A 22,110-nucleotide genomic window follows, 5' to 3' on the forward strand; every position below is an offset into this window, starting at 1 on the left:
GATATCTCTTATGCAATTGGGGTAGTTAGCCAGTTTATGAGTGCCCCTCGTACTTCTCATTGGGCAGCGGTAGTTCAGATTCTTCACTATTTGAAAGGTGCACCAGGGAAATGTTTGCTATTCAAGAAAAATGGGAATGTCAGAGCGGAAGGATTTAGTGATGCAGATTGGGCAGGATCTCCAGCAGATAGGAGATCAATCACGGGTTATTGCACCTTTGTTGGCGGCAATCTGGTATCGTGGAAAAGTAAGAAACAAGAGATAGTTTCAAAGTCTAGCGCTGAGGCAGAATACCGAGCTATGTCTCATACTAGTGGGGAGCTTCTTTGGTTACGGTCTCTCATGTCAAAGATTGGTTTCTCTGCTACTTCTCCAGCTCAGCTCTACTTTAATAATAAAGTTGGGATTCACATAGCCACCAATCCCGTATTTCATGAGAGAACCTAACATATAGAAGTTGATTGCCATTTTATTCGCCAGAGAATCCAGAGGGGCGAAATACACGTTTCCTTAACTCGATCTGTGGACTAGTTAGCAGATATTTTTACCAAGGCATTACCTAAGTCAAAGTTAAATGATATTTGTAACAAGCTGGGAATGTATAATATCTACATTCCAGCTTGAGGGGGAGTGTTGGATATAGTGTATTGCCTAAGGGCATAGTTGTCATTTTTGTACTTATCCTATTTAATATAAATACATAAGTGAGGGGGAGATTTTCCCAATTCACTTTTCTCTTCTCTCTATTCTCTTCTCTCTATTCTCTTCTCTCTATTCTCTCTCAACACATACGTTTTAATTGTCTCATATGTATGGTGGGGTAAAATGACATAAAATGTCCTTAGAAAAACTATAAAAGGCCAAAATAAGGATAAAATATTAATAACCCGATAAAACCTTAATATGAATTTTTTGTAAATTTTCAAAAAATAAATAAAAATTCAAGCAAAACACAACTTTTCACCCTGCTTCGTCTAGTGTGAATGTAACAAATTTATAGATAACCATTTCTGACTAGGATGTTTCTTTCCTATCATCTGTAGGACTTTCTGATACGAAATGTTTCAACTGTTTTAGATGAAGCGGAATTAATACCTAAGATCCTGATGTGGGCCTATTATTGACTAGGATGCATGTTAAACTTGGAATATCTAGCCAACTTTAAAATATCGTCCATGATGTGAGAAAAGATAGCCATTCAACATTCGTAAGAGCTTTCATCATCCTCAATGGATTGGATGACCTTCCTAAAGTGGTATTCAACTTGGATCTCATCAATCAACAAATCAAATCCCCGTATCTCTATCCTCATGTTACTCCACAAAAGATGATTGCGGCTGAGTATATTTGCTACCTTGTTTTGAGTTCCTGATTTGTGCTTGATAGAGGAGGTGAACCCCTGCAAGTAAGCAATCCACTTAGGCATGTATCGAGCTCAACTTATGTTTTAATAGTGGAAGTTTCCTCATTGTTTACAAATAGATAACTGAGCAAATATGGGAGAGAGTTTCCCACCCTATTTTGGACACCCCAGACCGACTTATTTTCTAAGAAACACTCAGAAAAAAGAAAGACCTAATAGAACTAGACTAACAACCATGGAAAAACTACCTTGTTCTGATTGTATCCCTTGGCAATTTGCCTGGCCTGATCGTCAATTGGGACTGTCTAATCATTGATCTGAAGATCTTTAGTGGGCTGATCATCGAGCTGAGAATTTTTAATGGTCAGATCTTTGATTTGAGCAATTTCAACAATATGATCTCGGGTTTGAGGCTTTCGATAGTACGATCTCGGGTTTGAGACTTTCGGCCGTTGATCTGAGAAAGACGACTAGACCGATCACCAATCTGGAACTATCGATCAAATAGATCTATTGAGATGCACCTGCGTCCATAAGTAAATCAAGACAGTCACCAGGGAAAAGAATACCGGAGGGAGCTAGCGTACTGGAAGATATTGATTGATCAGGAGCTACTTTTGGCTTCCGGTAGTTGGGGAGGATTAATAAGGAATTCAAGAGAGTCAATAGGGGAAGGAATACATGAGAGGCCAATGTAGGGGAAGATATTGATGGATCAAGAGTTACTTTCGCTTCTAATAGTACCTCTGCCCCCATAAAGGATCAGTCCTAAAGATAGGATAAGAAACGTGACATATGGGAAGATCCAGAGGGCAGGGAAGGACACTAGTTTTCCTCTTGATTAGGCGGTTAATGGAGAGATTTAGAGACAATAAAAAGGACCTTCATTTGGTTTTCATTGATTTCGAGAAAGCATATGATGGGGTTCCCAGGAGTGTTATGTGGTGGGTCCTTGAAAGGAAAAAAATGCCTACTAAATATGTTGATATGGTTAAGGATATATACGATGGAGCAGTAACTAGTGTCAGAATTATGGACGGCACGTCTAGTGAGTTTCCAATTACAGTAGGACTGCACCAAGGATCATCTCTAAGCCCTTATCTTTTTACTCTAGTTATGGATGAACTTACAGAGGGTATCCAGGATAAGGTGCCGTGGTTTATGTTATTTACAGATGACATAGTATTAATTGATGAAACCAAAGCAAGAGTTAATGCTAAGTTAGAGTTATGGAGAACTACTTTCGAATCTAAAGGTTTTATACTGAGCAGAACTAAGACAGAGTATATGGAGTGCAACTTTAGTAATGTAAGGAGGTGGGGCGAGGATGTAGTAAATATGACTGGACAGGAGGTACCTAAGAGGGATATCTTTCGCTATTTTGGTTCAATCCTACATAAGGAAGGAGATATTAAAGAGGATGTTAACCACAGAATAAGAGCAGGTTAGTTGAAGTGGAAGTATGCTTCAAGAGTTCTGTGCGACCGTAAAATACCTACCAAGGTGAAGGGAAAGTTTTATAAGACAGTTATGAGGCCAGCCATGTTGTACGCTATGTTGCATGGATTATTTACCCCCCAATGCCGAATCCGTGTCGACACGTCTCCGCATCCGAATCGGACATGGATTCACGTGGGACACACCCGGATTCTTGTCGTAGCCTTGTCCTGCACGAATCCTGTTTTTTTTCGGGCGAATCCGTCTCATTGTTGTCTCTTTTGAAATGCGAATCCTGTATATTTTCCCTTTAAACGTATTTTCTTCTTAACTTTTTTTTATTCGAAAGCACAACTCGTAATCTTTTAATAAAAACCATAGCGCCTCGATCCTCGAACATTGGACCCTTTCCTCCTTCAACTCTCTTAATACAAAACTCGCCTCAACCCTCTACCCTCAGATTATATATATATATATATATATATATATATATATATAGAGAGAGAGAGAGAGAGAGAGAGAGAGAGGGAGAGGGAGGAAAATGATCGTGAGCTTGCAGCTCAGACAACTTATATGAGCTTGAGGGCCCAAACACATGGGTCCCACATTTTTTGTGGTGATCCAAACCATTCATTTGCAAGGCCCCATCATAGATAGGCTATGTACAAAATATCAGCTCCATTGGATCATCCTAACCCCTCCAAAAGCGGAGATAAAAAATGGGCAGATTTGTGGCAAACGATGTCTGTCCATTTTGCCCTCCACTTTTGGATGGGTTAGGATGATCCTATGGAGTTGATTTTTTCTACACACCCTATGTAAGGGCCTTTCAAATGAATGCTTTGGATCATCCTAACAATGTGGGCCCACATGTGTTTGGGCCCTCAAGCTCATATAAGCTATATGAACTTCAAGCTCACAATCATTTTCTTCATATATATATATATATATATATATAGAGAGAGAGAGAGAGAAAGAGAGAGAGAGAGAGAGAGAGAGAGAGAGAGAGAGAGAGAGAGAGAATGGTTTCTACACACAAGTGTAGATAAGTTATCTACACACTAGCTTAAAATACAGTGGAGGGCATATTGTTTGGGTGATCCAAACCGTTCATTTGATTGGCCCTCACATAGATAGGGGTGTCCACAAAAAATCAGCTCCATAGGATCATCCCAACCCTTGTGGAGGTAAAATGGACGTTTGTAAACCTTCACAAATCTGTCCATTTTTTCCCTCCATAGTTCGAAGGGTTAGGATGATCCTATGGAGCTGATTTTTTGTGGACACCCTATCTATGTGAGGGTCAATCAAATGAATGGTTTGGATCACCCAAACAATATGGGCGGACTTGTGTGTAGAAATCGTTTTCTCATATATATATATATATATATATATATATATATATATATATATATATTTTTTTTAATTTGGAAAAAAATATTTTATTTAAAAATTACCGAATCCAAATCCTACTTTTGGGGGTTTGCCGAATCCGACACTTCGAATCCGTGTCGGATCCCGACACGCGAATCCGAATCCATGCAACACTGGTTGTACGGCTCGAAATGTTAGGCCACCAAGAAGCACCATGTGCATAAGATGAGTGTAGCGGAGATGCGAATGCTTAGATGGATGTGCGGCCACATAAGGTTAGACCGAATTAAAAATGAAGACATCCGTAAAGAGGTGGGGGTGGCACCAATTGTGGAGAATAGGGCTGTTCAATCGGTTTTAACCGAACCGATTTTAATGAAATTAACCGAACCGAAATATTTCGGTTACCTAATTAAGCTAACAGCAACCGAAACCGATTTGTATACTAACAGAACCGAACCGAAACCGAAATATAATTTCGGTTGTTCGGTTTGTTCGGTTAGAGCTGAATAATGAGAAGTATGTGTCTGATTAGTTAAAACCAAACCGATTTAACCGATATAACCGATTTGCTCCAATTTGCAAAGCCAAAATTGTTGAAATAGGGCTATATGTTTTTGTGTCCAAAACTGATTATTGGACTCAAAATTAAATGCAATTTTGAGTCTAATAAAGAGTTTTGGACTCTAAATCAATTCTCAAAATGGGAATGATAAATTTGCCCCCTTTTAGTTTGCATATGTAAGTCAATCTTGGAAGCCTTATCCAATATTATCCCAAACTTTATAAACAATCCAATCAGATGGCCTAATATGATTGAAAATTTAACACCATTACTTACCACTGATGATGTAGAAAAAAATGCAGATATCCCATCCAAAGCTCCATCAACAAAGCATGATACTGTTACTATTTTAAATTGAACCAAATCTCTTGATCTAGATCCTCATTAAAACGGAAAATGAACTACCAAGGTAGAGATTTCACTCAACATATATGGTCCAGATTTCAATCAACATATATGGTCCAGATTTCAATCAACATGCAAAACAAGCCACAAATATAAGAAATTAGGATGAAGAATCATGATCTGGATCTAATCCATCGTGCAAAACCAGCCACAAAAAAATGAACAATGTGCCCTGCATAAGTCTGAATCCCAAACCATCATACAAATCAAGCCACAAATATAGGAAATTGGGATTAAAAGTCATGATCTGGATCCAAACCATCATGCAAATCAAGCCACAGATTCAAGCTGTAGAGCTGTAGAGCAGTAAATGAGTCTTTTTCTTTTCATCTAAGAGCCTGAGAATCTCTAAAATAAATCTCCTTTTCACTTTCTATAAGATGAAACACTCCTAATTTTTTCATTTGCAGACTTGGGTTCTGATCATTCGCATCATATGTTTCTACATACAAACCAATCACCATTAAAAGAGGGTACATTGCATGTAAAGGAGGTAAGAGGAATTGTGGGCATCTTATGAACCATGTGCCCTGCAAAGTGCATAGTGCATACCGAACTAAGGTTGAGCATCTGAAATCAAAATGAACCATGTACCCTGCATAAGTGCATAGTGCATACCACAATTAGTATTTAATCCATATGTTTCTGTGTGTGTGTGTGTGCAGAAACATGCTGTCTGACAAAATTCTTATGGAATCATAAGAACATAATGATTGAATGAGAATATAATTTTTGCAAGAAGAACCCCAGATTTTTGGTAGGAATAAAAAAACAGAACATAACATGTTGCAATTAATCTTTGATCTTACGGTAAGAGAGAAAGTAGTCTTGCAATAAAAAAACAGAACATAACAGAAAAAAAATAGAAACATGCTGACAAGATTTTTGGTAGGAATAAAAAAACAGAACAGAACATGTTGACATGTTGCCCAGATTTTTATCTGCACAGAACAGAACATTGCAGATAAAACTCTGTGTGTGTGATAATAGTAACCGAACCAAACCGAAACCTATACAAATCGGTTTCGGTTGCGGTTAGTATACAAACAGAACAGAACATGTTGACATGCTGCCGTCTTTTCTTTTCTTCATTTATCTGCACAGAACAGAACATTGCAGATAAATTCTGATTTTTATCTGCACAAAACTCTGTTCTGTTTTATAGTAGGAAAACTCTACACAGAAAAAAAAAAAACAGAAACATGCTGACAAGATTTTTGGACACACACACACACACACAGCATGTTTCTACACACACACACAAGATTTTTCCTACCAAAAAATAGAAAAAACAGAACAGTTTTGGATCTTACGGGTATGATCATGCAATAAAAAAACAGAACAGAACATGTTGACAAGATTCTTACCTCATTAAATATTGCCTATTCACCTTGAGAAAAACTCTAGACCCATCCTGAAATAGAATTGCAGATAATGAATAGAATAATATGGTAACAAGTTGTTATATTTTCTCGTAGACCCATAAATGATGAAACCAACTAATTAAGGACTAACTGATTAAGAAGTACCAATAGAGTTTTACAAAGAAAATGAAACCTTCCAGAAGGGAACTCCACAAACTCGAAACCTCATTCTTTCATTCTTCTTTATATTTGAAGGAAATTCTCCGGTAGTTGAACTTGAAAATTCTACAAATAAAAATACAAATATAAAAATTTTCAAGTTCCAAGTAAAAAAAAATGAAAAAAAAGAAACAACACATTTGTATATTTAAAAATAAAAATATAAAAAGATGAAAGATTACCTTTTTTTACGGTTTCAAGATCCTCTAATGCTTCTTCGACATTAATCGGCATTGATGATAATCGAAGCCAATCTTGAGTACATATAAGAGCTTGGACTATCTTAGGAGTCAAATAGCTCCTAAATGCATCAAGAGCACGTCCCCGCGTGCTAAATGCAGACTCCGAAGCAACGGTGGAGATGAGAACCGCCAACACTCCGGGCCATTTGTGATAAGATAGGAAATCTAGGACTATGAAGTTTCCACTACCCAAAAATATCAAACCCGTCACTATCGTCTTCGGCATCTTCACTTAAATATCTATCTAATTCCGATTTGTTATCTCCACCTCCGGACTCTATCTTGTGCTTCTTATACTTTTCCGTCAACATCTTCCTCATATGTTGTTTCGACTCTTGCATTTGTGACTTTTGGGAATTCTCACTTGAACTTGAATCCCCCAAGTTAACTTGATTCGCATGAGATGTGTTGATTGTATTCTTATTGTTTAATTCATTAAACATTTCAATTGTGGCATCAAGGACTTTTTCCCCCAACTCCTTACCTGTTTCATCTCCATACATATCTATAAGAGCAAACTTCACAAAATCCAACTTGTTTCGAGGGTCAAGAACAACCGCAATACAAATTAACTTGTTCATCTTTGAATATCGCCCAAATACTTATCATACTTTTCTTTCATTCTCCTCGCCATCATTACCAACTTAAAATCATTGCTCTCACTCCATTGTTGCAAAAGGCATTCAACCTCACTAATCTCATGAAATAGTGTTAGATGTAACATACAATGAGCCTGAAACTCGTATGGTGAGCTCATAAAAGTTTTGAAGCAATGTCGCCATCCTCCGAACTTTTTCCCAATCTTCACAATCGAGCTTCCTAATCCCATCCACATCTCCCGAATCAAGTTCACTACTGAAAAAAGGATCTTGATTGTCAAACCTTTCAATTGCCGTTTAAAACTTTTCAGCTGCATTTAACATCAAATAAGTCGAGTTCCATCCCGTAGAAACATTCAGATACAACAAACTCTTGCTTTGAATTCTTTCAACCTCAACACAATCTTTGAAGAGCTTCAACCTAACCAGAGAACTCCTCACATATCTAACCACCGTCCGAACACGGTCAACTGAAATTTCCACTTCTTTCAAGCCATCAAACACAACTAGATTAATAATGTGTGCAATACACCTCATATGAAGGTACTTGCCTTGCAAAACACTAGTCCCCCAATTGTTTATTCTTCTCCTCAAGTATCCAACCGCAACGTTGTTTGAACTAGCATTGTCCACGATAATGGTGAACACTTTATCAATCCCCCATTCAAGTAGGCACTTCTCAACTGCTTTACCAATGGCTTCACCTTTATGACTAGAAATTTGACAAAAGTTGATTATTTTTTTGTTCAATTTTCAGTCATTGTCTATATAATGAGCTATGAGACACATGGAGTTAATTCTTTGTAATGAGGACCATGTGTCTGTGGCGAGAGAAACTCTTTGACTTGATTGTTTAAAAATCTTTTTCAACTTCAACCTTCATCTAAGAAGAACTAAAAGCAATCTCTTGTAATTGTTGAACGTGACGGAATACGAAATCGAGGACATGCAATATACATCAAATCTCTATACCCTTCATTCTCCACAAACTTGAACGAAAGCTCGTCAACAATGATCATACGTGCTAAGGCATTTCTTATAGCCTCTTGATCAAACTTCCAAGTAGTAAGGGTGCCGCTACCATCGCCCTCTTGACCCTTGATCGGTTGGTAATTCAGCTGTGTCTGCTTTGTCTTTATATTTGGGGGAGGGGGGACTTCTTGCACGAAGAAATGTGATTCTTAAGTGCGGAAGTTTCATTTCTTCGCGGATCACTATGAAACTCCTTTTCGCAGTACCTACACCTAGCTTTATGTTCACCCTCTTCATTAACAAATTTTGTATAGTGATCCTACACCTCTAACCTTGGCTTCATGGACTTTCTCTTACGTGAGGTTACAATCGTTTCGCTTGAGTTTGTGGGGTTTGAAGATTGGGCGCTAACATTAGGAGTAGAAGCTCCTTCTTGCGACATCTTAGAAGAAAAAGAAAAGTACACAATAAACCACTTCTCAATAAAGTAAATAAAGTAGTAGCTCTCAAACAATAAAGTAGTAGGTCTCAAATGACAACAACACAAGATATCCAAAAGTTATCATTCCATCAGACCCCTCAAATCTCAATATAATTAAGTACTCCAGTCCAAAGTCCAAACCATTCAATCCATTCCATGTAAGTAGTAATTATCATCCAACAACATTTAATCTAAAGAGACATATCATTTAATAAGGCATATTTAGAAAACATGAAGCATGAAATTCCTTCTCAATGGATTGCAGCAATGGAACAAATCATACTCACAGGGCAAAGTATTAGATAATAAGTCACAACAAATATAGTGACTAATTACAACAATGGAATCACATGGCAGAGTAGTAGATAATAAACCACAACAAATAGCCAAATAGGCCTAAACCCCACTTAGAATGCAAGGCAAAATTCAATTCCAACAAAATAAATTAAATCTAGAAGCAAGAACCAACTATAGGAATCAGACCTGCTAAAGCTCGGGTGTGACTGTTGAGAGGTGGCCGTGGAGAATGAACAGACCCCCCTTCCTCTTTCAAAGCTTGAGAGTTGAGAGGAAGAAAGAATCAACAAGCTACAGGAATCAGAACAACAGAACCTGCAAAAGAAATAAGAAAGATCAAATAAGAAAAAAAATCTAGTTTGGCTGCAAAATATAGGAACCCTAATTGAAACCACCATCAAGCAAGTATAGAAAAGGAGCATAGGAACCCTAATATTCCATGACTCAACATATCAGATGGTGGAATAAGACAGAAAAGAAGCAACAGAAAGCAAGGATTCCTTCCAAAATCATTACAAAATACAAAACGACTATCATACTTGAGATCTATTTCTGAGATGTAAGAAAAAGAAGAAAAAATCAGAACCAAAAAATCATTACAAAACATAAAACACAAAAATCAGAGTTTACCTTTCCGGATCGGCCATGGAAACGACAGCTCTCGAAGCTTTGGGTGGATCTGCTGAATTAGGGGAGAGGGATTGAAAAGCGACGCCGTGGAGGAGAAAAAACCAGAGAAATTCCCAAAAGAAAGACTGAAAGAGGGGAGAGAAATCAAAACCCTAAAATGAAAAATATAAAGAAAGGAAAAAAAAAGAAAAGAAGTGAGAGGATCAGAGAGAGTACCTGATCGGAGAGAACAATGGAGACTGAAGAGTTGGCCAGAGTTGAGAGCTAGGAAGCACGGGTACTCTCCCAGGGCTCCCGTACCCGTACCCGACACGTATTGGGTGCGGGTACGTTTGGGTACGCCTTGGGTACGTCCTGGGTACGTACCTATATATAGGAATAAGAAAAAGCCCAATTGTGGTTGTTGGGTGCGTGTTGGGTGTGCACCCACCCGTACCCGACACATCCTGCTTCTCTCAGCTGGTGTAAATCCTTCCTGTGCTTCTCTCTCCTATCCTGTTCTTAGTATTTACATGTAAACCATTTAAGTAAATGGCACTTAAGATTTACATGTAAATAACGGAATACCCCCCATTTGGATTTATTAAAAATAGTTTCAAGACCCAAATCTAAAAGGAAAAAAAGTCAACTCCCCTGTTATAGTACAAAATTCGAAGAAAAAGGGTCGGGTCAAAATTATAACTTTTGTAACTTCCAAACGGTGGGGTATTTTTCAAATTTTAAAAATTCATAAAATCTATCATGTCCAAACATTATTAAATCCCAAAAGTCTGGTAAAAAAAATCTCATAATTTGGTCTCTAAAAATTATTCATCTTGTCAGACTCTGGTCAACACACTGGCGACGGACCTTTTTTCTAATTAATGATGTATTGATGCCTCATGTTATGAAATATGGAACTTAATCACTTATGAAATGAAGAGTAATATTAGAATTTTCCATTTTGGTGATGTTAATGTTATTTGATTGATGTCCATTTATTTTTTTTAATTTTTATAAATATATAATAAATATTAAAATATATTATTATATTTGGCGTACCCGAACGTACCCGCACCCAGTTTTTTTGGAAAATCAAGTACCCACGTACCCGTGTCGTGTCGTACCGGCACTCGTACCCGTACCCATGCTTCATAGGTTGAGAGGTGGTCGGAGTTGAGAGGTGGCCGGAGGCGGAGCCGTGGAGGCAGACGTAACGGCAAAGAGTCAAAGACCAGAGGCAGAGAGAGACGGTAGAGAAGAAAACCCTAACCCTAAATTTTGAGCTCTCTCTTTTTAACTCTGTCTTTTTTGATAAAATGAATAAACCCTAAGTTTTAGACTTTTAGCCTTAAGTTATTCACCCCCTTTTTATTACTCAGGCCTTTCGTTTCTTTTACCCTTCCCAAGTAAAAAAAAAGGGGTGAATAAACTGAATTTAGCATTTCCTTTTCAAAATTTAAGGGTTATCACTATTTGGTTTTTTAACCCTTTGACCGAAAACCGAATTCGAGAACCGATTTTTTTGGATCGAACTTGCCCTTCGGTTATTCGGTTAACCGAATAATGTTCCGCTGAAAACCGAAACTGAAACCGATATCCGAATTTTGAGACGGTCCATAACCGAAACCGAACCGATAGACTTGCTAACCGAACCGAAATAACCGACCGACTTCGGTTCGGTCGGTTATTTCGGTTTTGACCAATTAATGCACACCCCTAGAGGAGAAGATGAGAGAGCACCGCTTAAGATGGTTGGGCATATCCAACGTAGGCCTTTGGATGCTCTAGTGAGAAGAAGTGACTCGTGCCAAGTTGATGGAGTAAAAAGAGGTAGGGACAGACCGAAAACAACTTGGGTAGAGATTGTGAGGAAAGACTTGAGGGCTAGGAACATAACAGAAAATATGACCTTGGATAAGAGAGAATGGAAGAAAATGATACATGTAGACGAACCCAACTAGTGTCAGGATTAGACTTAGTCATTTTGAGCCGGGTAGATCCTTTCACCTTCTTTATAAATTTTTTCTAAAGGATTCATTTAGCCGACCCCAAGTAGTTTGGGATAAAGGCTTAGTTGAGTTGAGTTGAGTTGAGTATGGTTATCCAAATTGACCCCTAACCAAAGGATTAAGGCCTTCAATAGCATATCAGACTTCGGAGAAGGATTCTCTAAGCATGCTAGTGAGGTTATTTGTCCAAAAGAAGCTCTCGGTTCGGATTCTTCAGAATCGAAAGATCCTATTCTTCAAAGGAATCAGATCTTTGAAATCCGTGTATAGTCGATGGTTCAGATTTGTATTTTTTTTCTTTTCTTTATTTGTCTGGATGGAATAAAGGGTACTAGATCGTTTAAGTGACATTCATAATAGAAAGTAAGGTGATCATAAGCTGACAATCGTTTTTTTTCGTGATGATCAGAATCTGTTGTGGCTCGGACATGGATTTTGGTTCCTTTGAAAAGATTCAACACGAATTGTATGCAGATGCAATTTCAAACTATAATTTCAACATCTTCACAAATATACTTCAGATCTGGTGTTGAGTAATTAATTATTACAGATCTTATAGCTATCTAGTTTCAAAATCCAAGTCCCTTAATAGGAACCGTGACCAGAAGTTAATCACGACTAGTCCAGAAAAATCCTGGTGATAGGCCTTGGATCCTTCATTAGCTCTTAGATATTGTGACCAAAGGGATTCTCTGCTTATAAAAGCCAGAGGACTGTAATATGGGAGAATTAATCTAGATCTGGAAGGTACCTACTGGCGTTCAAGATCTGTGATGCTAGTCACAGTGAATTCACAATGATCTGTAGTTATAGCTCATATTGGGCATGGATCCGGCTAAATCCTATTTGGCCTTGCTGGTTTTTCTGTGGATCTGCAGCTTAGAGGATGGAACTATGTCCAGGCAAACATTGAGATGGAATTTGAAACAAGATCTGGAAGAAAGCAGAACAGGTTTCCAGATCTTGATCGCCAAATTCAGTTGATCTGGTTGCCCAAACCGAGATTAACAACCTGGACTGTAATTCATGTCTCTATCTCTTCTAGCTCCTTTAAAACATTCTAGACTTGCAGATTCGTTATAGATCCAAGTAAGACAAAGGAATTTGAAAGATTACCTGCAGGTTCTAGAAAATTTGAGAGTTCCAATCGAATGTCAAACGAACTCCATGTCAGATCGACACAATCATATGAGCAGTAATAGCAAATTATGAGGTTGAGCATTTTTCTGGAACATTTTTCTGTTCCGGGCCTTATCTGGAATGCATGTATGATGGGGACAACTTGTCTCCTTTCTGCGCTTTCTTTGGATATTGAATAAAATTAAATCCCTTTAAAAAAAACATTATGGGTTGAGCCTGTAGCTCAATGGTTGGGCTGTGTCTCAACCTTGAGGTCACAGGTTCGATCCCAAATTACCTACAAAAAAAAAAAATAGCACATTAAATCTGAACTGTTGCACATGATTTCTTGTTATTCATGAAGGATTCATGCAAATGAAGGATCCAGCAAGGAGATGTCTGGATCAGGAATGATGAGGAATCCTTGCTAACAAAAGGATGGTATTGATGGTGAATTGGTGGTAAAGCTGAAGAGATCTGCTTCCAAACCCCCTCTCCACAAAAATTACAAAGGTCTTCTTCCCAAGAATTCCCTCCAAGAAACTCTAGATCTTAGATCTAGCTCTCCAAATTCAAAACACACATTAAAAAACTAACTAGAAGAAACAGGGAAAGGTGGCTTATATAGTAGCCCCATTATAAATGTAAAGTTCATAATCTACCCTTAGTGAATGAATGAGCAAGTCATGTGACTTAGCACATGTGCCTTATTGAATCATGTGAGCTAATGAACTTGAAAACTTGTCAATTCTTCAAAGAACTTTCTCCCAGACCTTCAATTGAATAGACTTGCCCACCACACTTGGCATGGAAAAGAGGATGCCAAAATCCCACTGCATCACTCTCCCCTTCTTAGGCTCGACCTCGAATTCCATTTGCCGCACCCAAAGCTTTTCTTTGCTTTATTTTTCTCATGTGCCCAACTCAAAGAAGGGAAGCCTTCTCTTGAGTACTTTCTGCTGCTTAACACTTTTCTTGCAAACTCAACCCCAAATCAGTCTCTTTGTGTAATTTGTCCATGGGTGGCGAAGGACCTTACACCGGTAGAGGGAACACTTCATAGAAATCGTCCAGGAGTGTCCTGAACTCTTTGGGGAGTACTAATAGGTTCTCAACCCATGTTTCAGCAACCCTTCACTCCTTCAAATCATGGCTGACTGCACCCACCTTCAACTCATCAAACGTCTCTTGAATGGTAGTCTTCTTCTCACCTTCAATTTTAGTTTTTCAAGGGGAACTATCACACCTTCATCAACACAAGTACTTTGTATTTCTTCTTTCAATTTCCTCTGTGAACGTGCAACTAGACCCTTCTTTTTCTCAGTTGGACTGAACTTGTTGGCTTCTTTGGATGGAACTGGCGCAAACCTCTTGTCGCCAATGTGGAAAGCTTGTGTTGGCAAACCCATCATACACCACTTTCCAAGCATATTGCTATGGCCTTCCCAAAAGAAGATGACATGCGTTCATATCTGTTATATCACACCACACATCATCCATATATGTGTTTTCAATGAAAAATGATATTAGTCAACAAGTAGCGACCGTTTGCTCATCGGAGTTGTTGAGCCACATCATGGTGTAAGGATGAGTATGTGGAACGGTGTGTAGGCCTCTAGCTGGCGAACCGTCTCACTAGCTAAGACATTTTCGTAACTTCAGGAGTCGACGATGACCTTGCATAGCATCCCATTAATTGTGAACAAAGTAAGATTATGGTTGTGAAGTAGCTCTTCATCTCGTTGTTTAGGAGTCAAGTGAACCCTCCTAGTCACCAAGCTTTGTCCAACCTCATCTGCCTCTTGCACGTAAGTTCCCTCGGCTTCATTATCCGTTCCTTGCTCACATTGCCCTTCAATTTCCTCAACCGAAAGTGTATCATCTTGTGTGTCTAAATGCTGCTTTTGTTTAGGAACTTCTTCCAACTACGCCGCATCCAAGGCACCTGAGAGGAGGTCTAGGTGCTGAATTTTGTACTTGTGCGCCTTGAGTCGCTTGTGTGCGAGTGAATGGCCGATTAGCATTAGTTGCACTTGCAGGGATATCAGTAGATTGTGGCTTTGGAATTGTAAAGGTGGAGCAATAGCTTGCTTAACCAGATGTGGAGCAGTTCCAAAGGTGGCAGATGATGAACCGGCTCTATAGGATGTTTTCTTTCGTGACTTTTCCACAAACGTGGTGCACGTGGTGCACGCGTGTTCGAACTATATGCATGTGTGGGGTAATCTAGGGGTAAGGTGAAGAGTGTGCTTAGAAAATGCAGCTGACGTGGTGTGGAACTTGTGCACCTGTAAAACCATAAAGATAGAAGGCCTTAGGCTACTCATATACCTAGCAAGTTGTTGATCTTGAGTCTCCCTGAATTGGAGGCTCATCGAGTCTCTCTCAAAAAGCTATCAACAACCAATCAAAAAACTGTTTAATAAATTGAGCAGTGCCATTATCAAAACAATGGAGTGTAGTTATAATTCCTCTATATAGACAAATTCACATTCAGTTTAATCTCATGTTATTATATTAATTGTACTTCAAGTTAATAAATTTTAGACTAATCTACCCCTATAATCATCACATCCACACTAATCACAGTAAATTAAATAAACTTCAACAGGTTTCATTTGCTAATTTGTCTAAAATATTTCCTTTGAAACTTGTCAGACATTATTTGTTGGTTCCTGATGTGATCAGGTTTTGAATACTATTCCAGGTGATGTAGTGGTCCACATATTTCTTCCTCCACAACGAGCATTCTACAACTTGGAAGAATTCTATGGAAATGCAACACTAATTGAATTGCCCTTCAATACTCAAACTGGATTTCGCAAGTGAAGGTTTTACAATAACGGTGCGAAGCTTCTGATTGATGCAGAAGGCCTACTCTCAGCTGTTCGAATTTCTCACGTGGACTACTCATAAGGTTTCTTGCACTTCCTTTGATTGGTCAATCCTCTTCCAGCTGAGGAGCCAACGTGAGCGTGATTTCATTGATGTGACAAATTCTCTCAGTAGTTCCTCCTGATGTTGTAGGTGAATGCTGTTCGTTTCTTAATTCCTTTATTTTCTTAGTGGGAGCATTTACTTCTGTAAGAAACTTTATCATGAGTAGGAAAGAATGCTCAAGGAAAAGCCTTGTAGATGATGCAGCTCCTTCAGAAATTAACCTTCTGGAGCATAACTCTTGCATGAATGAGAAAACAGGTATACGAGTAACAAATTTTTAACAGTAAATTTTATTCTGATTCGCCAAGGGAGGGACACCGGTCAGAGTATCCAACTAATCCGAGGGTAGTGCTGCAACCGGCGGGAAAAAAGACGCCAGATGAGGTTTACAGCATATTATAGAAGGAAGATGGCCGTCAACTCTAGTTGGACGGTAGGATCGGAGAAGGGCAATTCCTCATTCTTCAAACCAGCATTCTTGGACCAAAGAGTCGGGTGGGAAAAGGGGGAGAGCTCTCCTGTTAGCCCAAGGGTTCAAAAATTACATGTGTTTTGATGATTTGCGAAACCAAGTTGATTATTAAATCATCCTGGACTAATGCCTTGATGTTTGAGTAAAATTACCTAAGCCCAGAAGTGGTGATATAAGTACCTCAAGCGCCACTGTGATTGAAAAGCAACAGCAAGGGGATGATGTCCATGTACTCGAGAATCGAAGGCGTTTGCTGGAACCATTCGAAGGAGACAAACATTTGTAATGCTTGATCAACCTAGGATTTAACTAGTAGAATAGTGATAAGTAGTGTTTGGTTGCCAATCTCTTAAGAGTAATGGGAGCGGGTGTCATTACCAATATATATATATATATATATATATATATATATATAGAGAGAGAGAGAGAGAGAGAGAGAGAGAGAGAACGGTTCCTACACGTGTAGAGAGTTCTCTGCACACTAGCTTAAAATACAATGGGGGCCCACATTATTTGGGTGATCCAAGCCATCCATTTTAAAGGCCCTCACATAGATAGGGTGTCTACAAAAAATCAGATCCATAGGATCATCCCAACCCTACGATTTGTGGAGGTAAAATGGATGTCTTTAAACCTTCACAAATTAGTTCATTTTTTGCCTCCAAAGTTCGAATGGTTAGGATGATCCTATGGATCTGATTTTTTGTGGACACCCTATCTATGAGAGGGCCTTAAAAATGAATGGTTTGGATCACCCAAATAATGTGGCCCCCACTGTATTTTAAGCTAGTGTGTAGATAACTTATCTACACGTGTGTAGGAACTGTTTTCTCATATGTATATATATGAGAAAAGGGTTGCTGTGCTCGAGCGCAGAAACAGTGGGGTAGGGCCATTGGGGGGTGATCTTAACCATTCATTTGGAAGGCCTCATCATGGATGGGTGGCCTACCAAAAATCAGCTCCATTGGATCACCAATAGGTGTCTATTTGTGGGTCCAAAAATGGACAGATACTGTTTGTCCACAAATCTGTCCATTTTTTTGCCCCACGAATGGACACCCTAAGGTGATCCAATGGAGCTGATTTTTGGTGGACACCCTACCCATGAAAGGGCCCATCAAATGAATGCTTTGGATCCCACCCAAAATGTGGCCCCACCCTGTTTTTGTGCTCGAGCGCAGCAACTCTCTCTCTCTCTCTCTCTCTCTCTCTCGATATATATATATATATATATATATATATATATATATATATATATATATATAGGTGATCCTAACCATTCATTTGGAAGGCCTCATCATGGATGGGTGGCCTACCAAAAATCAGCTCCATTGGATCACCAATAGGTGTCCATTTGTGGGTCCAAAAATGGACAGATACTGTTTGTCCACAAATCTGTCCATTTTTTGCCCCACGAATGGACACCCTAAGGTGATCCAATGGAGCTGATTTTTGGTGGACACCCTACCCATGAAAGGGCCCATCAAATGAATGCTTTGGATCCCACCCAAAATGTGGCCCCACCCTGTTTTTGTGCTCGAGCGCAGCAACTCTCTCTCTCTCTCTCTCGATATATATATATATATATATATATACTAGTAAAGACCCGCCGTGCGATGCACGCACGACAAAGAATAGTAAATGATTCCAAAAATAAATGAGGTAAATAATGGGAATACAGATTTTCTAAAGTATTTGTAAAGAAGTGCAACCCTGGATATTAAACATGGAAAAAGAACAGGAAATAGCAAAATAATACCTAAAAGAAATTGATTAGAAAAATACTTATTTTATGTTTTTCTGTTAATAGTAAGATACTCTTCCAAATTCATCGGGGTTTTAAAATCAAAGGCATTTCAATAGTTTTTTCTAATAAAAGAATGTAAATGACTTGAATAAAGGATGTAAATGACCTCAACAATATAACAATTCATCTTATACTCAGACAGCATGGTAGAGGAAAGTAAATGATTAAAACAGTTAGTTTAAAAGATGGAGTTAAAGATTTTTCTAAAGTATTTATGAAGAAGTGAAAGGAAAATACTCGGATGGCATGACAAAGGAAAGTAAATGACTCATAAAAAGCAAGTACAGTGACGAAATAGAAAGAACCTAACAAAATGAATAAGATGTAGACTATTATAAAATTGAATTCAACTCCAAAAACCAATAAAACAGCTGTGCCAAACACCCATTAACAAATAATGCTACAATATTCTAAAACCCATGTAACAATATCTTGTTTAAGCATTCCATCGGAAACCTGTGCGATGCACGGGAGGAAAGAGAACACATAAACCCAAAAATACTGAAAGGAAAAGTTGAAAAAACAAACACTGAAAGGGAATGTTGAAAAACTCAATAATTCCCATTTCATTCCAAAACATTTATAATCAAAATATGTATAATCCCATCGAACAGATATTCCAAAACATGAGTCCTTCAATTAAGTTCTATAAGAATGAATTCAATTAAGCAGCATCAGAATGAATTCAATTACATTAGTCTGAAATCACACCTAATTTTCTGTTTTCAATAGAATACATGACGTGAAACTATTTACTATTGCCAGTGTGAACATGAACCCCTGTGCGTCCATGCAAGGAGTGAAATGATTTCCTTGCAAAATTAAGTCACATTCCCATAAATATTAGCATGCCAAAAGCAAGGGAAATGACGTTGTACATAACAAACTAATGCACATGGAAATTGTCTTGTATAAGAGCATGGTAATTTTGTAGAAACTACCAAGACATGGTATTTTACAGAGAATAGCATAGAATAAATGGCATGTAAACTACTACACAATGTCTTTTGATATTTATTTCTGTGATGTACCCACATATACAGGAAGCATATGTGTGAATGCCCACAAATAACTTAATCAATACATATAAGTTGTTTGTTTTGAACTAAATACCTATTAATTTGTTAATGAAATGCAAGTCCTAGAAATCTCATAGAATCCAAAAGAAAGTGTCTTGTACCTTGTGGGATGTTCTCCGTCAGAGTAGCAAGCATCGGTTAATTTTGTTTTGGAAAGACGTGTTGTCTTATATCGACATTGACCTCTATTCATGAATACCATAATAGCAGAAGAAATTTGGTGAACAACGGCTAGGATAATTTTGGGAATAAATTTGTCCAAGCATGATAGCCAACCTACCCCTTGCCCCCAAACTAATCCTTCTTTTCTTATTTCTAGCAAAGATGCCCTTGTGTAATAAGTTAGTATGAGAAGTGTAGGTTATCCAACTAAACTGAAAACAGAGTAGCTTCAGGATGGGAATGCAGCAAGTGCATGATTCAGGAAATTTGTAAAAAAATGTGTTCGACATAAAATAAGGTGTAAAATGAAGAACATGGATATAAATTATAGTGATGAGCATGAAGAGCATAAGATATGGTAGGTCTTATATGGTATTTATGTTAATTATTTCAAGAAAATATGGAAAACACTTAAAGCCTAACATAAATGTTTACCTGAATGCTCAAACATCCCACTATCTCAAAACTGATTTTTCAGTTCAAAATGAAAACCATGGATATAAATTATGAAGAGCATGAGATATGGTACGTCTTATATTGGATTTATGTTGATGCTACTGCTGTCGCGGTAATAACATACCTAGGATTAATAACATACCTAGGATTACAAAACCCAAAAAAAAAATTCCAGTCAAAATTTCCTTTACAAATTAAAAAATCCAGAATTTAATCTGGAGAAAGACAGTTGTGAAAGGTTAAATTGACTCTCGAGTCTCGTTAGCGAATGCCGTATAAGAGGCAACAAATATCTCTTTCAAAAGGTGTTGAAGGTGATCAAATAGGTCCTGAGCATCTGAAACAATCATATTTGTTTTGAAATTAAAAATCCCCAAATTAAGCTCACCCTCTATCACGAATTTTCACAGCCGTGGATTTGATAAAGGTCAATGAAGAGTTAAATTTATCAGTCCAACATTGAGGGACCATGATATGTTTTCACCAGATTCAACTTAAATATCTCTCTAGAAGACAACTCTTATTGAAGAAACAAATAGGAAAAAGTGATCCCCATAGTATGATTTACCATTGATTCCGACATTGGCATAGCATGCTTTTCCAAGGAAATTAGTAGTTCCAAGAAGGGTGATATTAAACACTCGAAACCAAATTACAAAAAGGCCATCATCTTATCAAGAGAAAGATTTAAAGCAAAGAATGTGTTTCAACGGATTTCTTGAATTGAAGAGAAAAAAAATGGAGAATAATTCTATATCTCCAAGCCTAACCTATTTATTGAATTTCAGAGAGAGCAGAGAATCCAAACAGGGCCTAAATTTTGAGTTCAACAAAAACTTTTGAAATCAGATTTAATTCTTCCAGGAAAAGATATTTCTAACCCATTTTCCAGTACTTCTAGCTCCTTCGCTTAGTAATTTTCTAAAAATGGCTGCATTTCCAATAGAACAAAATAACATACTTTGTTGTTGAAAACAATGAAAAAAATAAAACAAATAAATATAACTCGACCTTATTTGTTGATTGTTTTTCTTTTCCGGAAGAAGTCCACCCAATCTCCTGCAGAGCACTCAAACGAAGCAACAACAAAAAAAAAGTCATGATCCGACTTTAGTTATCCTGCAGAACACCCAAACGAAACAGCAATAGAAAACAATCATATAAGATATACACAGAAATAGAAGAAAAAGAGAAGACAAAAAAGCATTTATTTGAAGCATTTCTATAAAAATAGAAATGGAAGAAAAAAAGGCAGATATGCACAGATTGGCATAAACACGAATCGATCAGAAAAAAAAGGCAGGAAATGGAAGAAAATAAAAGGAATAAGAACCCTAGATGTTTCAAAACCCTAAAGATGCGCAAAGAAGATCAGAGAAAGGAAGGAAATGGAAGATAACAAAAGGAATAGAAGCTGTAAAAAGACGTCTTTTGGGGAGACCAATCGAAACCGAGAAAATCTCGTGTGAAAATATAAAAAATCTCGGGCGGAGATTTTAGGGGACATGAGAAAGAAGAAGAAGACATGAGGAGATATAATTGCAGAGACTAATAGAAAGATGCCCTAAAAACAAAAGAAAGAAGAAGGGATTTTCAGGGATTTTATTTTTCGAATGGTGAAGAAGAGCAGATTTTCTCGAAATAGATGAAACAAAAAGATCACTAACCTTGAGATTCTTTAGATACCCAAAAGATTCATGAGAAGTGCTTGAATCGTGACTTCCTCACCCTTCAATCGTGCGCCTGCCCTAGAGGAAAACCCAAAAAATGGGTTCAGAGAAAGAAGAGGGAGTGGGACATGAGGAGAGAGAAGAAGAGGACATGAGAGAGAGAGAGAGAGAGAGAGAGAGAGAGAGAGAGAGAGAATGAGGAGCGTTGCGCAAGACCTTCGAAGCGTTTCCCTCCGAAGACATGAGAAAGAAGAAGAAGACATGAGGAAAGAGAGAGAGATGTCGTGGGAAGTGTCATAACTTTCTACATTTTATTGGTATTTTTTTCGTAATTTTAAAACTTTATAACCATTTATATGTAATTTTTCATTTAAAACTTTATAACTTTAGCTTATTTACTTTTTTTGTGTAATGATTACTTTTTTTTTGTTTGCTACCAACATTTGCCATGTGCACACATCTT

At 37.9% G+C, this 22,110-nt stretch overlaps 1 protein-coding gene and 1 long non-coding RNA gene across 2 annotated transcripts in view; one reads left to right on the forward strand and one right to left on the reverse strand.

Annotated features, from left to right (window-relative positions):
* Positions 1 to 16,286, forward strand: part of LOC143854612 (protein Iojap, chloroplastic-like) — a 33,756-nt gene extending 17,470 nt beyond the window's left edge. Inside the window, exon 5 of the mRNA XM_077364660.1 lies at positions 15,766 to 16,286. Coding sequence (XP_077220775.1) covers positions 15,766 to 15,887 — 122 coding nt within the window. The 3' untranslated portion in view covers positions 15,888 to 16,286. The remainder of the gene's footprint in view (positions 1 to 15,765) is intronic.
* Positions 6,700 to 21,863, reverse strand: LOC143854622 (uncharacterized). The gene is made up of 4 exons (XR_013237557.1): positions 21,645 to 21,863; positions 20,989 to 21,096; positions 9,505 to 9,633; positions 6,700 to 6,793 (listed from the first exon to the last, which is right to left on the reverse strand). It is a non-coding gene; the product is annotated as an uncharacterized LOC143854622 (long non-coding RNA).
* Between the last annotated feature and the right edge of the window lie 247 nt (positions 21,864 to 22,110).

This window comes from Tasmannia lanceolata, unplaced genomic scaffold (genome assembly GCF_043159265.1).
Source record: "Tasmannia lanceolata isolate RefF3 unplaced genomic scaffold, GAP_Taslan_0.1 ptg000003l, whole genome shotgun sequence".
In the NCBI taxonomy this organism is placed as follows: domain Eukaryota; kingdom Viridiplantae; phylum Streptophyta; class Magnoliopsida; order Canellales; family Winteraceae; genus Tasmannia; species Tasmannia lanceolata.